This window comes from Cutaneotrichosporon cavernicola (genome assembly GCF_030864355.1).
Source record: "Cutaneotrichosporon cavernicola HIS019 DNA, chromosome: 2".
Lineage (NCBI taxonomy): Eukaryota > Fungi > Basidiomycota > Tremellomycetes > Trichosporonales > Trichosporonaceae > Cutaneotrichosporon > Cutaneotrichosporon cavernicola.
In genome coordinates, this window is record NC_083394.1 from 3,132,129 (window position 1) to 3,147,413 (window position 15,285).

The window sequence follows — 15,285 nt, forward strand, 5'->3', positions numbered from 1 at the left end:
GCTCGCACCATTCAACCGCGCCAATGCCTCCTATTCGATCCACGGGGGGCAAGCCGAGTTTGAAGACTGCGCGGTCACCGGGCAGACGACGTACTGTCCATATCCTTCGACCGTTGCAAGTTCCATGGCACTGAATGGGCCGCAAGTGACGGACTGGGCTTCGATAATGTGCGCAATGCCTCGCGCGCCACGACTTGGACCACTGAACGTTCTCAGACACGGCTAATGGTGTGAGGGGTGGCGGCAGTCGCACCATGGAGGCGAGTGGCACTGCAATGCCAAATGGACGGGTTGCACGTTCACGAACAGGGCCCTGTCGAATCTCTGGATCAAGAGCAATCTCAGATACCGCGCGCAGATGCTGGTCGAGGGCTGCCGCATCGTACACGGAAACGCGGCGATGGCGAACCACACCAGAGCAGCTCGAGCAGGTCAACATCCAAAACTCGGTTTTTTACGGAGAGCAAGGACGTGTCCATAGGTCCTTACACGTACCTCATCTACGCCAAGTCGTGCAACATCGACCGCCCCAGCTTAATCCTCTCCGACTATCTGGGCAAAAATTCAACTATGATGAGGTGGTGGCGCGCGTAGTCTGAAGGTAATGTACATGCAAGAGTTGAGCAGCCGGCGCAGCCTTTTTGCGTCAGTCCTCAAGGTTTGGCTTTCTTCACCTCCCAACAATTCCGGATGCTGTTAGCAGTGTCACCTGGCAACAGCGTCAAGCGACAGCCGCTCATCTAACTTGTCACTGGGACGGTGCAGAAGAATGGATGTGGGTGTCAAGCTTACTTGACGACGGCGCGACATCGCATCTTCCGTTCCGGATGGGGCATCTAGTCCCAGCTGAGGTCACTCCGAGGAGAGACTGGACACTGCCGAGGACAGTGTACAGCTGCATGAAACCTTAACGACCTACAGAACAGACGCTGCCACAGGACACCGGCTTGTCACGTCCGTGCTTGACGGATTGATGACAAGAATATGGTTTGGAACGCATGCCAACTGGAACGCGTCAAAAAGCAACCTGTCCATACTCGCCTATTCACATGAAGCGTAATAGGATGAAACCAGAAGCCTTGAATGTGACGTCTTTAAACCATCATCGTCAAACGTATTCCCCTATGCATCCCAGGGAATACTCCTGGCTCCCCTTCATCACCTCCGATGTTTTCGGAGCCTGGAAGTGGTAAAGTCTAAAGGATTTATGGAGATAAAAGAGCACGGGTCTCCTCTGATCGCCACATCAACACGCACTATGTTCAAGTTCGGCCTAGTTGTACTCGCGCTCATGTCCGCTGGCAGCGCTGCCGCAAGGGCTGGCACGTTCGTCGTCGACGTTCCTGGCACCTTGACAGTGTCGCGCATGGACCCAATCGCGAACCCTGGTGATATTTCTGGTCACGTGCACAAGATTGTCGGCGCATCCAACTTCAATGGCAAGCCCGTCCAGTCGAGGCACCGATGCTGACATCAGCGGGGTTGAACACCCCCGAGGAGCAGCTGGCTGCCGAATGCACGACCGTGCAGATCGGCGATGACAAGTCCAATTACTGGGCACCCTCACTGTACTGGATCAACGCCAACGGGACATACACCCTGCTCCCGCACGCACTCAAGATCTACTACCTTTTCCAGACAGGGGTTCAGAAGACACACGCGTTTCCTCCAGGCCTGCGCATGATCTCTGGTATCGCAATGAGGCGTGATCCGGGGCATATCGCTGCGCAGGGCTTCGACATTAACATGTCCCCATACAATGCCGATATTCCCTACAACCACCAGTACTTGCCCAACGGCACGACGTACCCTGACCCGCCGCCAGGCAACTACATTCACATGAACATTGGGTTCCCATTCTGCGGGCGTGCGGACCAGGCCCTCGACTCGGACGGCCACTTCTCCCACATGTCGTGGGGTATCGACGGTGGCGGAAACTGGGAGCCCAATAACCATATCGGCAAGTGTCCCGAGTCCCACCCGATCCTGTACCCGCGCATCTTCCTCGAAAACTTCTACTACATTACCCCCGAGATGAAGGCGCAGTGGAACAAGTCCGGGCCCAACTTTATCCTTTCGAACGGCGACACCACTGGTGTTACCTTCCACGCCGACTTTGTCAACGGGTGGAAGACCGAGACGCTCCAGGCGGCCGTGGAAGAGTGCTTTGATACGGGACACGACATTGGCAGCTGCGCTCCTTTCGTACCCACCCTCAATGCGACCGAGAACGAGCGGCAATGTCGGTACCAGGGCCAGATCCCTGCCGAGGATGTAGGCTTCTCAGGGCCGATTGAGCATCTCCCCGGCTGCAACCCGCGCTGGGACTGGGACGGACCAATGAGTAAGCCAAACTCCCCAGCGGACTGCCCATGGTTCAAGCAGCCAGGATGGACGTCTCCGAACCTCATGTTCCGTATCCCACAATACGAGGGTACCGGCTCAGTCACCAACAACATCCCCGTCGTGCTCCCCGGCGTCGACACGTCTAATCTCACCAATCTACCCTCGCCAATTGGCTCCTCACCAAATAAACCTGTCCCCAAGTATATAGAGTGGGCTGTGCGCACCGACGAGACGACCAAGGTCCCCCATGTCATGGTCGGCACGCAGGAGGCCGTCGATGCGGCCGCCATGTCGCCTAGTGGCCTCAACGCCGATTGCCAGGTGTATGGTCGCGGACGCATCGGAAAGGGGTTCACCGCGAGGGACCCTGGCGAGAACGGCCTCAAGAACGTTGACACCACCGGCTCGGGAGGGCTGTTCAAGGAGACTTACCGTTGCAGTACACCGATTTACCTGCCCTGCGGTCCGCCTGACAACTCGACGCTGTCTGGTGGCATCTCGACGCAGCCAGGGGCCAACTCGACGTTGCGGGAGGCCAATTCGACGCAGGCTGAGTCGTCGGCGGGAAACGCGACCGCGCCGATTGGGAGCGCGTCACCGCCCGAGAGGAGCGCGTCGTCGTCGGAAGAGGTCCAGCCTGTGGCTGGCAGCCCAACCGACTTGGGCAACGTGTTGGTAGGGGCTCCGAGCGACGAAGTCACCGGTTCCAGCAGCGCATCAGCGGGCCCAAGCGCTGATACGGATCCAAGCAGCGCACTGGCAGACCCTAGCGCCGCAACAACGGGTCCCAGCGACGTGCCTAAGCGCTGCGGCCGCAAGAGGCGCCGTTCCCATTAGTCATTATTGTAGCCTGCCGAGCGCCGACTATAGCTTCTTTGCCACTGCCGCCTAGAGCGGTCAGTGGATCCTTTTCCACCTATTTTATCCCATCGCATGACATCTTGATTCTTAGCAGAGTTTGGCTTGGGGTGGGGGGCATCTATCAGTGAGGTTACGATTACCTCACTGGAGTCAGTCCTGACGTCCCGGGTTGATTTGAGTGGGCAGTTCTACATGGTGCCCAGAACCATGCGGTCCCTTCTTACCTTCTCCAAGGAGATCACCTGTCGATTCTCGCTTACTGCTTGTGTTTTGGCAACTGGCACAGGTTTCCACCCGCGGTTCGGCTGGTTGGAGACCAGCAGCAACCGGAGCGCGCACGGTTGCTGACTCAGGTATCTAACTTGGTGGAAAGGCCAGGCGGCAGGATACCTCCCTGACAAGAACGTGCGATACCAACCTCTCAGCTCTCAGCTCGCAAGTCGCAGAGGTCCCTCCCAATCCCAACGACAGCCACATTCACACACAGTAGGCCGCTGCCCGAGCTCGCACCGTTCAGGTATTGGGAGAAAGAGGATGGTAAATTGAACACCCTCAACGCAGTAATGAATCTCGCACATCTTCAACGCCAGTTCCACCTGTAACCGAGTTGATGAACGTTTGACCTACTGGAGTCCATCACGATCGAGATCCACCATCCGGGTTCGTCGCGTTCGAGAGGCCCACGGCGAACCATAGCCTCGGAATGGTGATCCTGGTGACAGACTCTCGGGTCCGTAGGTTAAATACCATGTCTGCGAATGTAATTAGATCGGCTGCAGCCTGAATGGTAAGGTTATAAATCCCAGATTCTGGGATACGGTTGCGGAATGAGCCAATGTGCCGGAGTGGGGGAATAAAATTGATGTTTGCCCACTTGACGGCAGCTGATAATGTACCGGTCCGTAAAGAAGCGGTCGATGATGATGAATGCGCCGAGCTTCTAGAATAGGATCGGTATGTGTTCTGGCCATGCAATGAGGACGAGACAAGTTGCGGAATGCTGATGGCATTCGTTCGCAATGTCCAGATGTTGACACGATGGTGAGGACGTTCGCTGATACCACCACATCGTATGGTACAGGCTGCAGGAGAACTAGTCCACCAACTAGTACCTCAAGAGTACGGCCTGTCCGAAGAATGAGGGACGAGTTCTGACTGTGATGATAACGGCTCAACAGGCTGGTCGTTCTTGTCGTGCTGGTCATTCTTGTCATGACCGGCTCAATGTGAGACCATGTTACACAACCCTAATGGAACTCCAGAACCCCACTCCTCATTCTTAACTGCCATCTTTTGGGCAATTGGGCAACAGATCCATTCCAGAGCGGGAAGCGTTGAATCTGACGGTGTTTGAACCTCTTTCAAAAGATACCAATACCGATCAGTAAACCATTCAAAGCGGCCTTAACCAACACCCCGCCAGCATGACCCTCGACCGGCTCAACAGATTCACGGCAACTACAGAAATAGGTTGCCATGACTTCGCATGAAGACGCCGTTGAGGACTCGTGGCTTGGGGGACTCGGTATGAGCGGAGCCAATGAATGGGGCTGTGGAAAGCAATTCAGACGATCGCCAGCATGATCATCTTTATGACTGATTACTGCCGACCAGCTTAAGCTGAAACATATCATGAGTGTGGTCTGCAAGAGAGATATAAACTGCTCTTGCTGTGTCTGTGTCTGATCTTGCGTATCTGCTCACAGCTCTGCTACCCAGGCTTCGTACTCCAGTGACGCACAAAGACACATAGACTCACTCACACACCATGCGCCCCACACTGGTCTTTGCGGTCTTGAGCTGCGTAGCTCTTGCCGCCCCCCTGGCCACTTCCCCAGACCAGTCCATCGCTGTCGCTCGGTCCGAAGATTCTTTAGGAGCCCGTGACGCGCAACCCAAAGTTATCTCCGTTGATGAGCGACAGTTCTCGCCTGGAGGTAAGCACACACCTTGCCACACACTCACTCCAGGCGTCGGCAATATCGACTTGAACGCAGTTGTCGACCGGGTGACCAAGGCCCTCCAGCAAACTGCAGGCCTCACGGGAGACCAAGTTAAAACCCTCGTCAGCGTGGTCACCGGCATCCTCCAAGGGCGCGGCTTGGACAGCAGCGTGGTTGGCAAGCTCCTCTCCATCCCGTCCTCTGTCCTCATCAAGCTCCCTCAGATCCTGGCGCCCATTCTCATCCCCGCAACCATGGGACTTCCAGGTGTCAACCAGATCGTCTACATGCTCCTTGCCCTCCTCCAGACACTCGGAGGTGGCCTCGGCCTTCTCGGCGGGCTAACCGGCGGTCTTGGCGGTCTCCTTGGCGGCCGTGGTTTAGACGCGCGCGCTCTCTCTGGCATTAATGTTGACGACGTGATCGCCAAGGTCTCCAATGCCCTCAAGAACACTGGTTTGGGAGAGGGAAGCCGCGACATTGTTGGAAGCCTCGTCCGCAACCTCCTCAACGGCAGTGGACTCGGAAGCGCCGCCCTCGGCCAGCTCCAGTCCCTCCCCTCCCAGGGACTATCGAGCGTCATTGGCGCCCTAAACACTGTCATATGGCAGGTTCCGGGTCTCGGACCCATCCTCGCACCCCTGCTTGTCCTTCTCCAACTTGTCCTCCTCACGGGCAGCAGCGGTCTCCTCGGTTCGGTTAACAACACCACTGGCGGTGTTTTGGGGGGCAAGACTGGGCCCATTGGTGGGGTGCTTGGCGGAATTCTCTGAGCACTTATATGAGGTTGGGTGGGCTGGGGACGGGGCGGGGTGGAACGAGTGGTTGCACGTGACAGCTATATGTAAGAGGAAGAAACGTAGTCAATCGAAATAAAAGTGCCTGTCTATTCAATGATCAAATGAAACATACTGTAAGCAGTACAACTGTTGATCGTCAGGATCGCCGGCCTCATCTTGCCGGCCGCGACCTCGCAGTCAGCTGCCATTTTGAAATGGATATCGGCCATTAGTGCCAAATCTCATTTTAGTTAGCGGTCATATCACTTTCGCCAGGTATGTTGAATTATTGTAGATACTTGAACCTGAGGAGTGTGGCACCAGTGTGCCTAGTCTCTCAACTAACGAGCTCGACCTCTCACTTAAGCGCAGTTATTAACGATCTTCAATTGTACACAGGTAGATCAGATCCAGGCAATCCTGACCATTTGATCTGTTCCCACCTCGCACTCAGTCTTCATCTGTACATCATTCTGGTGCTTGCTGGCCTCCAAGCCTAAACTTCTTGGCATCACACGTATCGCCTCCCTCTCCTGACGGCTGACCGAGTCGCGACGTTGACGGAACCTACAGGGGCTAGTTTCCCACGTCGTACCCAGTTATGGATTGACATTTGACCGTGATCCTCAATGTGCCACACATACTTGCTCTACTCCCTCCCAACCCACAGCCCTCGACAGGTCCGCTCTAAGCCGCCGCCTCCCTCGGCATTCATCTATATAATACCTACCTTTCTCCTCTACCTTCTCTTCATCCCTCATCTCTCATCCCCTCACTCTCTCTGTGGCCACTCCGTCCCCACATTCTTTTAACTAGACTCGGTATAACTCCTTCCCTCGCCTCACAATGCGCTCATTCTCCCTTGCGGCCGTGACTGCTCTCGCCGCCTTCGCAGTCGCCACCCCCCTCAAGGTCGATCTTGGGGTCGCCACCGTGAACGTTAATAACCTCGCCCGTGACGCCGGCACTGGCCCCAAGGCTGTCGAGCGCCAGCTCGCCGAGCCTGGCCCCCCTGTGTGAGTGCCTTTACTCTCTTAGCACCATAAATCTCTCACCACGGCCTCCTCTGACTCCAGCGTTGGCAACGTGGACTGGGACGCTCTCTTCAAGGAGATGCAGCACCAGCTCAACGGTGTCGCCGGCATCACCGCTGAAGACGCCAATGTCGCCATCAAAGCCATGATGGACATCATGCAGGGTAAAAACATCCCCGCTGCCACTCTCAAGCTTTTCTCGCTCCCGGCCGATTTCCTCATTCGTATTCCCACTCTCATGAAGCCCGTCATCATTGCCGGCACCATGGGCATGCCCGGAGCCAACAACTTGATCTTCCTCATCTTCGAGATGCTCCCCAGCCTTGTGAGTTACACTTCCTGCTTTGAACCACCTCCCTTCATTACCCCTCCTGCTTCCTCTGGTGTGTCCGCATCGAGGTCCCGGCTTCGAGCACACTCGAGAGGGCTGTGACTGGGGGTTTTGTGACTTTCATGTTCGTGGCCTTTGATTTATGAGCTTTTCATCAAGGTACTAGAGCACAGTCTGACATCCAGGGCCGCGGCATCGACCTCGACTCCGGCGAGACCGGCGCCACTGGCGGCCAGTCGGGCGGCCTCGGCGGCCTTTTCGGTGGCACGACCGGCCGCCCGACCGTTGGCACGACCGGCGGCACGACCGGCGGCACGACTGTTGGCACAACCGTTGGCACGACCGGCGGCACGACTGGCGGCACAACTGTTTCAACTGGTGGCTCCCCTGATCTTGGCAGCCTCGACTCTCTCGGCCTCCCTGCCCAGGTCGTTGAGCTTATTCGCCGCATCCTCGTCTCTCTCGCAACCGGTGTGTTCACCTGCCTGTCTTACAGAACTGACCCCAAGGCACTCCGATCTCGCCTGAAGACGCTGCGGCCTTCCAGGGTCTCGACCAGTCAGTTATCGACCAGGTGCTGGACTCTCTTCCCGACACCCTCTCGAACGCTCTCGGCACTTCGCTCCTCGGTGGTTCCCACGGCACTATTGGCGGTCCTCTGCTGTAAGCGCGCACGTCTTCCTCGTAATAGTTGGTTAGCCTCTCGTTCCCTCTCCAATACACGACTAACCCCCTCGCCGTTTTTTTGTAACCGACTGCATTGTTTGAGGCAAATCACTTGGGGAGAGCCCAGCGGTGTCGGCGGCATCTAGGTGACTCCACTCGTTTGGCGTCATTAGTTTAGTGCTGGCTTCAACCATAAACCCCTCCTCCATAACTATTGCGTTGTTGATTGCTGTCGATACATTCGGGTGTTCTGTCAGATGCTGGCCCGCCACCCAGAGAATCAGATGACCTTGGACGAAAGGCTGCTGGCCGCTGGCAACACTCCCTTCCCTCTCATCACAAGCACCCCGGCTGTCACTAGGCCATCGCATGGCGCAGTCAGTCATTCCGGTAGCCGAGAATACTCTCAAGCACCTGGGAGTGGAGGTTAGCAGCTTAGTCGGCCAGCGCAGGAGCGGGTCTCAGAGAAGAGCCTGCGACTGAAGTCAGGGGGGTCAGAGTGCTACGCAAAAGCACAGAAGAATAATGCCGTACATACAACATGCTGTGGTCTCGTAATAACCTCTCAACCTAGTCGAAAGTCGACGCGGGTGCAGGCATGGTCATCCGAGGCGCGTGTCTGCGAGGGATATCCCTGCGCGGCATGGGCAGAGATTCCTACAGTCAGCAGAGGCGCCAGAAGCCAACCCTTGACTCACCCGTCTCCTCTCTCCCGGGAAGAGGGCCATGAAAGCCTCAGCATCCTCCACCACACTCCGCGCAACGCCCATCATCTCCACTCCAAGCTCATTGAGCGTCTGCCCAAGCAGTATCTGTGGCTGCTGACCACTACGATCAGCCCTCTCTCGCAAAGACGTACGCTTTAGTAGCCTGGACCAACTCCAGAACTTCCTTTCGCACCTCCGCCATGACGGAGACTTGATGCACCTCCATCGCTCGAACGTAGATGTGCTTGTGCGAATCGGTCGTCTCCACTTCAGGAAGGTACTGTTCCACCAGCCCCTCAACCGTAGCCACCTTTCCCGCGGCGAGCGCCGAGAGGAGTTGCTTCCGTCAGCTGACTCAGTATAAAGTCACCTCGCGCCGCATGTCTAGGCTGATCTCGAAGAGGGCGTCCCCGTCCGCCACTGATAGGCGGTGCAGTGTTTCCATGCCGGTTTGGTCTACGTCCAGGTCGGCCAGGGCGGCTTCGAGCATGCTTGCTTCGTGGGTTATCCTTTGGCGGACGAGGGTTAGGTGCGCGGCGAGCTGGAGGACGGAGGGAAGACGCTTGGTCAGGAGTGTGGGTTCGAGATGTTCGCGAAGTGCGTCGAGGACGAGGGCCGGGGTTGCCATTGTGTGATGGTGGGTGGTGGATGTTGTCAACCACCGTACTGCCCTGCACGCATAAACAAACGTAGGCTGGTATACCGGCTCATTTGGTTCTCCTCCACCCGGCGTCCCTCATCTGCCCCACTCTTCCCACTTCTGCTCGTCTCGTGCCTTCAAACACCCGCCTACGTAATTCCCAGATGCACAGCAGAAAACGATACAGTGCAGATGCTAACTACTTGTCCTTTGGCTCGACCTCGTCCTTGACCACGTTCTGGAAGATCTGCGACGCAGTCTCGGGGTTGATGTCAACGCCGGCCTCCTTGAGCTGCACCATGAGCTGTGGTTAGTGATGTCATGAGAGGGCGCACGTTCTGGCCAGCCTCGCGGATGTCCGGGTCCATGCCGAGCTTCATGACCTGCATCGTCGAGGGGGGCTTGGAGAGGTCGACGCCTGGGGTCAGCATTGTTCAGAGGTGCTGAGAGGAAGTGCAGAGGGCAGTGCTCCATCTGTGAGGGTAGAGGGGAGGAAACTTGGGCAGAAACTGGACGCTGATTCTGTCGCCATAGGTGGCAAATCTCAGGCGGTAATGTGATCAAGCGACGCTCACATGGACGACGAGCGAAACCAGCGACGTTGAGCAAGGAGTATCCGTCCGTGCAGGTGCAAGGCAAGACCATCACCACCCAGCCGCGGACCCGGCCCCTACATGCCGACGCCAAACCCATCTAAAGAACTCGACATGCAGCGATCATCTCGGCACCGTCCAAAGCCCTCCATCTCGCCGTTCTGTCTCTCGCAGGATCGCAAGACCATTACGCATCCACCCTCGCTCTCGGCTCAAAGTCCGAATTACCAACCCCTCTCTCCTCACGCAACCTCCCTCCTCCTCTCTTTGCCAACACTCACCCTTGTCCTGCATCAGCTGCCCGAGCCGCATGATAGCCTGCTTGGCGCCCTCATGCGCCTGGATCTTGTTACGGAGCTCGACGATCCGCGGGTCCTGCGCAAAGGGGTCCTCGGACGCGAAGCGGCGCGCGCTGACGTGCAGCCTGCGGCTGAAGCAGGGAACGGCAGGGAGCTCGGCGCGGACAGCGAAGCGGGCGACACGGAAGATGGAGGCCATTTTGAGTGAGTTGGGGAAAGGAGAAGCGGAGGAGGGAAAGTGGAGAAGTGGAGGGTGAAACGGAGAAATGCTTCCGGGGTGGAGGTGGAGGTGGGGCAGTAATAGAAGGACAGCATGGATAGCATTCTCTTCCTCTGTGTCGGGGTGTGCACGAGTTGTCCCCTAACTGGGTGAAAACGGAAATGAGACATGGTTGACCCCGTTGTTGTTGAGGACCAGCGAGTCAATACAACAAACGTGAACATGCTAGACAGCGATATCAAGATACAAAGAAAGACGTATACAACAAGGCGTACGCTATGATTTCCCTCACGCTCCCATGTCTCAACTACTCCCACTCATTGCCGCGGAGTGATCCGGGCAACAAAGTCTGGCTGAGGAGTGGCGAGATCCCTGCCTCAGCAAGCACTTTACTTACAACCTCGCTCCCCCTGAAGTCAGAGTACCACACCCACCTCCCCCGCTCGACATGAAGCCCTAGAACGCCGATCTGCGCATTTGCCCGCCATCCCATGACGACGTGCAACGACTTGTGGGCGTAAGCGGTATCGAGGGGAAGCGAGTTGGCCTGTCTCGGTTCGTGTGGGAGCAGATCTTGCGGTACGAACGCTGGAGAATCGGATGGAGAGATGGGAGGAGTGGGTGAACTCGAAACCCGACGCAAGATGGGGACGCGGTCCAGCACGGCGGCGTACCCCCTCGGCAGCCTTGTTTCTGCTAGAGACCGCAGGTGGCCTAGCCACCACCATTCCATGGCCTCCTCCACATACGCTTGTACGTCTTCCCTTGGGGGCGGGACATGTCGGGCTCCATATCCGTAGCCTACGCCGAAGGAAGGGCGGAGGAGCGTCGAGCCCTCTGGCTCAAACATCGTAAGGACATGCGTGTCGTACGCTACGCGGGTGGAGCGGGCGATCTTGGCCGTCGCCTCTTCCCAGCGCGGGAGGCGGGTAGGTCCGGATCTCATCCTGGTGTCAGCGCTCAAGCGGATTAGAGCATAGAGGTCGATATCGATACCCACTCGAGCCATGCGTTGTACAACACCGCGAGGGTGAAACACACATTGTCGACCGCGAGCCACGCCTCGCCCTCCCCCGATTCGTCTACACGCGTCTTCCTAGCGGCATTGTACACTCGCACAGCGGCCAGGGCTAGCGCTTCGAGTTCGGGATCGCGGGGGTGTGGTAGCTCATCTGGAAGAGATGTCGACATGGTCAGTGTTAGGTGGGAACAGCCGATGTCAGCCATGTAGCCGTGGTTTATCAGTCTGAGGTACTGTGGGTTATCAGGCAGACTGGAACATCTGAGGTGCTGACGTGCTGACGCCTCATTACCACTGCGCCACTCCGCTACGGCTCGGGGGGGAGGGTGGGAGGGGAGGAGGGAAGATGGCTGAATGAGGGAGCCCATAACTGGCGACGACGCTGCTCAACCCCCCAGAAGAGCCAAACACCCCGAAGCCCCACCGCTCCATGTTTCCATTTCGGGCAAAACATTCAACTGACGTCACTCCTTTAGACTCCACGCGAAAGACACGTGCAATGCAAATCTAGGCACGAGCAATACACCGCCACCAAAGCGCAGATCAAATGCAATGCATGTGATGTTGACGCCTCTCTTCTCCCCATTGTTAGCCTCTCAGACATGGCAGACGACAAGCCTCAAGACAAGCCGTGTACCATCACCCTCGAGGACGGCACGTTCTACGACCTCAACTCTCTCAGTACACCAAAGGCCGACTACGAGGCGGACGCCGGCGACGTCCAGGGCAATCTGGTATACAAGCTCAATGTGTGCCGCGCCGTCGTGAGCGAGCCGTGGAACGTCGACGATGCGTCTACAGTAGGCGGATTCATCAACGGCCGCGGGCAAGGTGACTTCTCACTTGGGTGAGTGGGAGGATGGGCGGAGGAAGGTGGGAGGGGGTAGGGAGAATGTGGGGTGCGAAGGAGGTGTGCGGAGATGCGTGCTACATTCACGAAACTGTCCAGCTCGCGGCGCGCTAGCGCTGACTTGCGCGTGGGATCAGATCATACAGAGCCTCCCGAGCGCTTCGGTGCAACGACCTCACGAGCCCACACTAACCCCAGCGCCTTCTCCACCAACCTCACAATCTCCCCGACCACCCACGAGCCCATGCTCATCTACGAGAACGGGTCAAAGTGCCCGGGCAACGAGAACGAGCGCGCATCAACAGTCATTCGCGTAGGTCTCGCTTGCGTGCGCAACTGACAGCAGTTTGTATGCAGCCAGACCGACTTTGAGGCAGGCAAGCCGCGGCTCGTGGCAGCCGTGCCTGCCGGGGACAAGGCATGCCACTTCTTCTTCGACTGGCACACGCACGTCGCGTGCCCCACCAACCACAAGACGGACCTCGAGAGCGCGCACATCTGGGCGTTTGTCGGATTGTGAGTACGGCGCGGCGGCATGCGCGATGGACGCCGATCGGACGCCACTAACGCCAGCGTCGCCGTCGCCATCTTGACGTGGTTTGGCGGACACACCCTTTACAATCGGTTCTACCTCAAGCGCAGCGGCATGGACATTTTCCCCTTCCCCAAGTGTCACCGCCCGCCCGGCGTGCGCTTGCCGCAGCCCATCTCGTCTTCTGATGGCTCCGCGCAGCCGCGACGTTCGTGGTCCGCGCCCTGGAAACGCCGGTCTCAGCGCGCGGGGTACAACCACCTGCGACAGGACCCAAACGAGGAGGACCACCTCGCTGCGCGCTTCTCGATTGATGACGACGATGATGACGACGATGCACGAGTTCTGGGCGGGGAGATGGAGGCGTGGCGCCAGAGTGGGGAGGAGGAGGCTGCGCGGCTGTCTTCGGCGTCGGACAGGGAGACGGTTGGCCTGCACCAGGGCCTTGTGCGTCTATAGATTGGCTACATGGTGTTTGAGCTGTGTATCTATATGCATAAGAGTTTTGTGTATATTGGTGATGATTAAAAGGTCTGGTGGGTGGAGGTCATTGGTGCCACGGGCGGAAACGCCGGTCTCTCCGAGTGAGTGCGGTTTAGGTGGTGGATTGGCTCTACCCTGGTTGGGCCAGGAGGTTGGAGGAGCGGCTCCTCCTACCGAGTTCTGCCTCCGTCCGACCAGCGGCTTCACTACGAGCAGTCTCGAGCCGTACAGTGGACGTCGACCTCATCGCACCGCTCATCGCGCACACCACTCGCCATGTTCCGTGCCCTCAGGCCCCTCCTCGCAAAGGCCCCCGCCGCGAGGCCACTCCGCCCCCTAGGCGTGAGCGCCCGCAACTATGCCGACCATGTAAACCAGCCCGACGGAGAGCGCCGCTTCACCCCGGTCCAGACCACTTCGGTCGAAGAGTGCGTCCGACACACCCCGCGCCCACTAACGACAGCCTGCACACGATGAGCGCCGAGGAGATTCTCTCCGAGGAGATTGGCCCCAAGACGACGGCCGGCGGCATGCGTCACTTCACTGGTGTGTTTGCGCGCGCTCCGAAACGGCTCCGTCTGTTGCCCACAGAGCTAACTCCAGTCAACTTCGGCCCCCAGCACCCCGCCGCGCACGGTGTGCTGCGTCTTATCCTCGAGCTCAACGGAGAGGAGATTCTCCGTGCCGACCCTCACATCGGTCTCCTCCACCGCGGTACCGAGAAGCTGATCGAGTACAAGAACTACACCCAGGCCCTCCCTTACTTTGACCGTCTCGACTACGTCTCCATGAGTGCGTATCCGCGTGCGGGTCAAGGCCGAGGAAGTGTGGAGCAGTCCCGAGTAGCGATCCCGAGGTCGCTTCTTGCTGTCCGCTGCACACCCCGGGGCTCGCTCCTCTCCTCGCGCCCTCGGCTCCCCTCGCTCCCGCTTCTCGTCCACCGCTGACACCAGTGACCAACGAGCTGTCGTACACCCTCGCCGTCGAGAAGCTGCTCAACATCGAGGTTCCCGATCGTGCCAAGTGGATCCGTACCCTCATGGGCGAGATCACGCGTGTCCTCAACCACTTGATGGCCGTCCTCACGCACGCCATGGACGTTGGTGCGCTGACGCCCTTCCTGTGGGGTTTCGAGGAGCGTGAGAAGCTCATGGAGTTCTACGAGCGTGTCTCGGGTGCGCGTATGCACGCGGCTTACGTCCGCCCCGGTGGTGTGGCGTTTGACCTGCCCCACGGTCTTCTGGACGACATTTTCAAGTGGGCGACCCAGTTCTCCACCCGTGTCGACGAGATCGAGGAGGTCCTCACCGCCAACCGTATCTGGAAGGCGCGTACGATCGGCATTGGCAAGGTGACGGCGCAGGAGGCGCTCGACTACTCGTTCACCGGTGTCATGCTCCGCGGCTCGGGTGTCCCTTGGGACATTCGCAAGGTCGCGCCTTATGACGCATACGACCAGGTCGAGTTTGATGTTCCCGTCGGCAAGAATGGCGACTGTTACGACCGTTACATGTGCCGTGTTCAGGAGTTCCGCGAGTCGCTCCGCATCATCAACCAGTGCCTCAACAAGATGCCCACCGGCGCCTACAAGATTGACGACCACAAGATTGTGCCCCCGCCCCGTGCTACCATGAAGGAGAGCATGGAGGCACTCATCCACCACTTCAAGCTCTTCTCTGAGGGCTACTCGGTTCCCCCCGGCGAGACGTACACGGCCATCGAGGCGCCCAAGGGCGAGATGGGTGTCTACCTCGTCTCGGACGGCACCAACCGCCCCTACCGCTGCAAGATTCGCGCACCAGGCTTTGCCCACCTTGCCGGCGCAGACTTTATGATGCGCCACTCCTTCCTTCCCGACGCGGTCGCCATCATTGGTACCATGGACCTCGTGTTCGGTGAGGTTGACCGGTAGTGTAGGATAGACAATGCATAGTGCTAAAGAGGCCGGGTTTGGGTGTAGGTTTGGTGCAGAGGATTGTA

At 58.1% G+C, this 15,285-nt stretch overlaps 7 protein-coding genes across 7 annotated transcripts; 4 read left to right on the plus strand and 3 right to left on the minus strand.

Moving 5' to 3' along the window:
- Positions 1 to 1,258: 1,258 nt before the first annotated feature.
- On the plus strand, positions 1,259 to 3,183 carry CcaverHIS019_0212140 (uncharacterized protein; the record flags this gene model as incomplete). The annotated part of the gene is made up of 2 exons (XM_060598312.1): positions 1,259 to 1,388; positions 1,478 to 3,183. The coding sequence occupies 2 exons, from the start codon at positions 1,259 to 1,261 to the stop codon at positions 3,181 to 3,183; spliced, it is 1,836 nt and encodes a 611-aa protein (XP_060455118.1).
- Positions 3,184 to 4,975: 1,792 nt separating this feature from the next.
- Positions 4,976 to 5,923, plus strand: CcaverHIS019_0212150 (uncharacterized protein; the record flags this gene model as incomplete). The annotated part of the gene is made up of 2 exons (XM_060598313.1): positions 4,976 to 5,144; positions 5,178 to 5,923. 2 exons carry the CDS (start codon positions 4,976 to 4,978, stop codon positions 5,921 to 5,923), a joined length of 915 nt encoding a protein of 304 aa, XP_060455119.1.
- Positions 5,924 to 6,775: 852 nt separating this feature from the next.
- CcaverHIS019_0212160 (uncharacterized protein) lies at positions 6,776 to 7,961 on the plus strand (the record flags this gene model as incomplete). Its single annotated transcript, XM_060598314.1, has 4 exons — positions 6,776 to 6,945; positions 7,006 to 7,288; positions 7,480 to 7,765; positions 7,804 to 7,961. The coding sequence occupies 4 exons, from the start codon at positions 6,776 to 6,778 to the stop codon at positions 7,959 to 7,961; spliced, it is 897 nt and encodes a 298-aa protein (XP_060455120.1).
- Positions 7,962 to 8,530: 569 nt separating this feature from the next.
- CcaverHIS019_0212170 (uncharacterized protein) lies at positions 8,531 to 9,295 on the minus strand (the record flags this gene model as incomplete). Its single annotated transcript, XM_060598315.1, has 4 exons — positions 8,531 to 8,617; positions 8,659 to 8,788; positions 8,820 to 9,007; positions 9,038 to 9,295. 4 exons carry the CDS (start codon positions 9,293 to 9,295, stop codon positions 8,531 to 8,533), a joined length of 663 nt encoding a protein of 220 aa, XP_060455121.1.
- A 211-nt stretch (positions 9,296 to 9,506) lies between these two features.
- CcaverHIS019_0212180 (uncharacterized protein) lies at positions 9,507 to 10,398 on the minus strand (the record flags this gene model as incomplete). Its single annotated transcript, XM_060598316.1, has 3 exons — positions 9,507 to 9,611; positions 9,643 to 9,725; positions 10,182 to 10,398. The coding sequence occupies 3 exons, from the start codon at positions 10,396 to 10,398 to the stop codon at positions 9,507 to 9,509; spliced, it is 405 nt and encodes a 134-aa protein (XP_060455122.1).
- Positions 10,399 to 10,736: 338 nt separating this feature from the next.
- On the minus strand, positions 10,737 to 11,610 carry CcaverHIS019_0212190 (uncharacterized protein; the record flags this gene model as incomplete). Its single annotated transcript, XM_060598317.1, has 3 exons — positions 10,737 to 10,791; positions 10,854 to 11,366; positions 11,420 to 11,610. The coding sequence occupies 3 exons, from the start codon at positions 11,608 to 11,610 to the stop codon at positions 10,737 to 10,739; spliced, it is 759 nt and encodes a 252-aa protein (XP_060455123.1).
- A 432-nt stretch (positions 11,611 to 12,042) lies between these two features.
- On the plus strand, positions 12,043 to 15,217 carry NdufS2 (uncharacterized protein; the record flags this gene model as incomplete). The annotated part of the gene is made up of 8 exons (XM_060598318.1): positions 12,043 to 12,287; positions 12,489 to 12,603; positions 12,637 to 12,806; positions 12,864 to 13,269; positions 13,522 to 13,733; positions 13,769 to 13,851; positions 13,909 to 14,097; positions 14,259 to 15,217. The coding sequence occupies 8 exons, from the start codon at positions 12,043 to 12,045 to the stop codon at positions 15,215 to 15,217; spliced, it is 2,379 nt and encodes a 792-aa protein (XP_060455124.1).
- Positions 15,218 to 15,285: the final 68 nt, after the last annotated feature.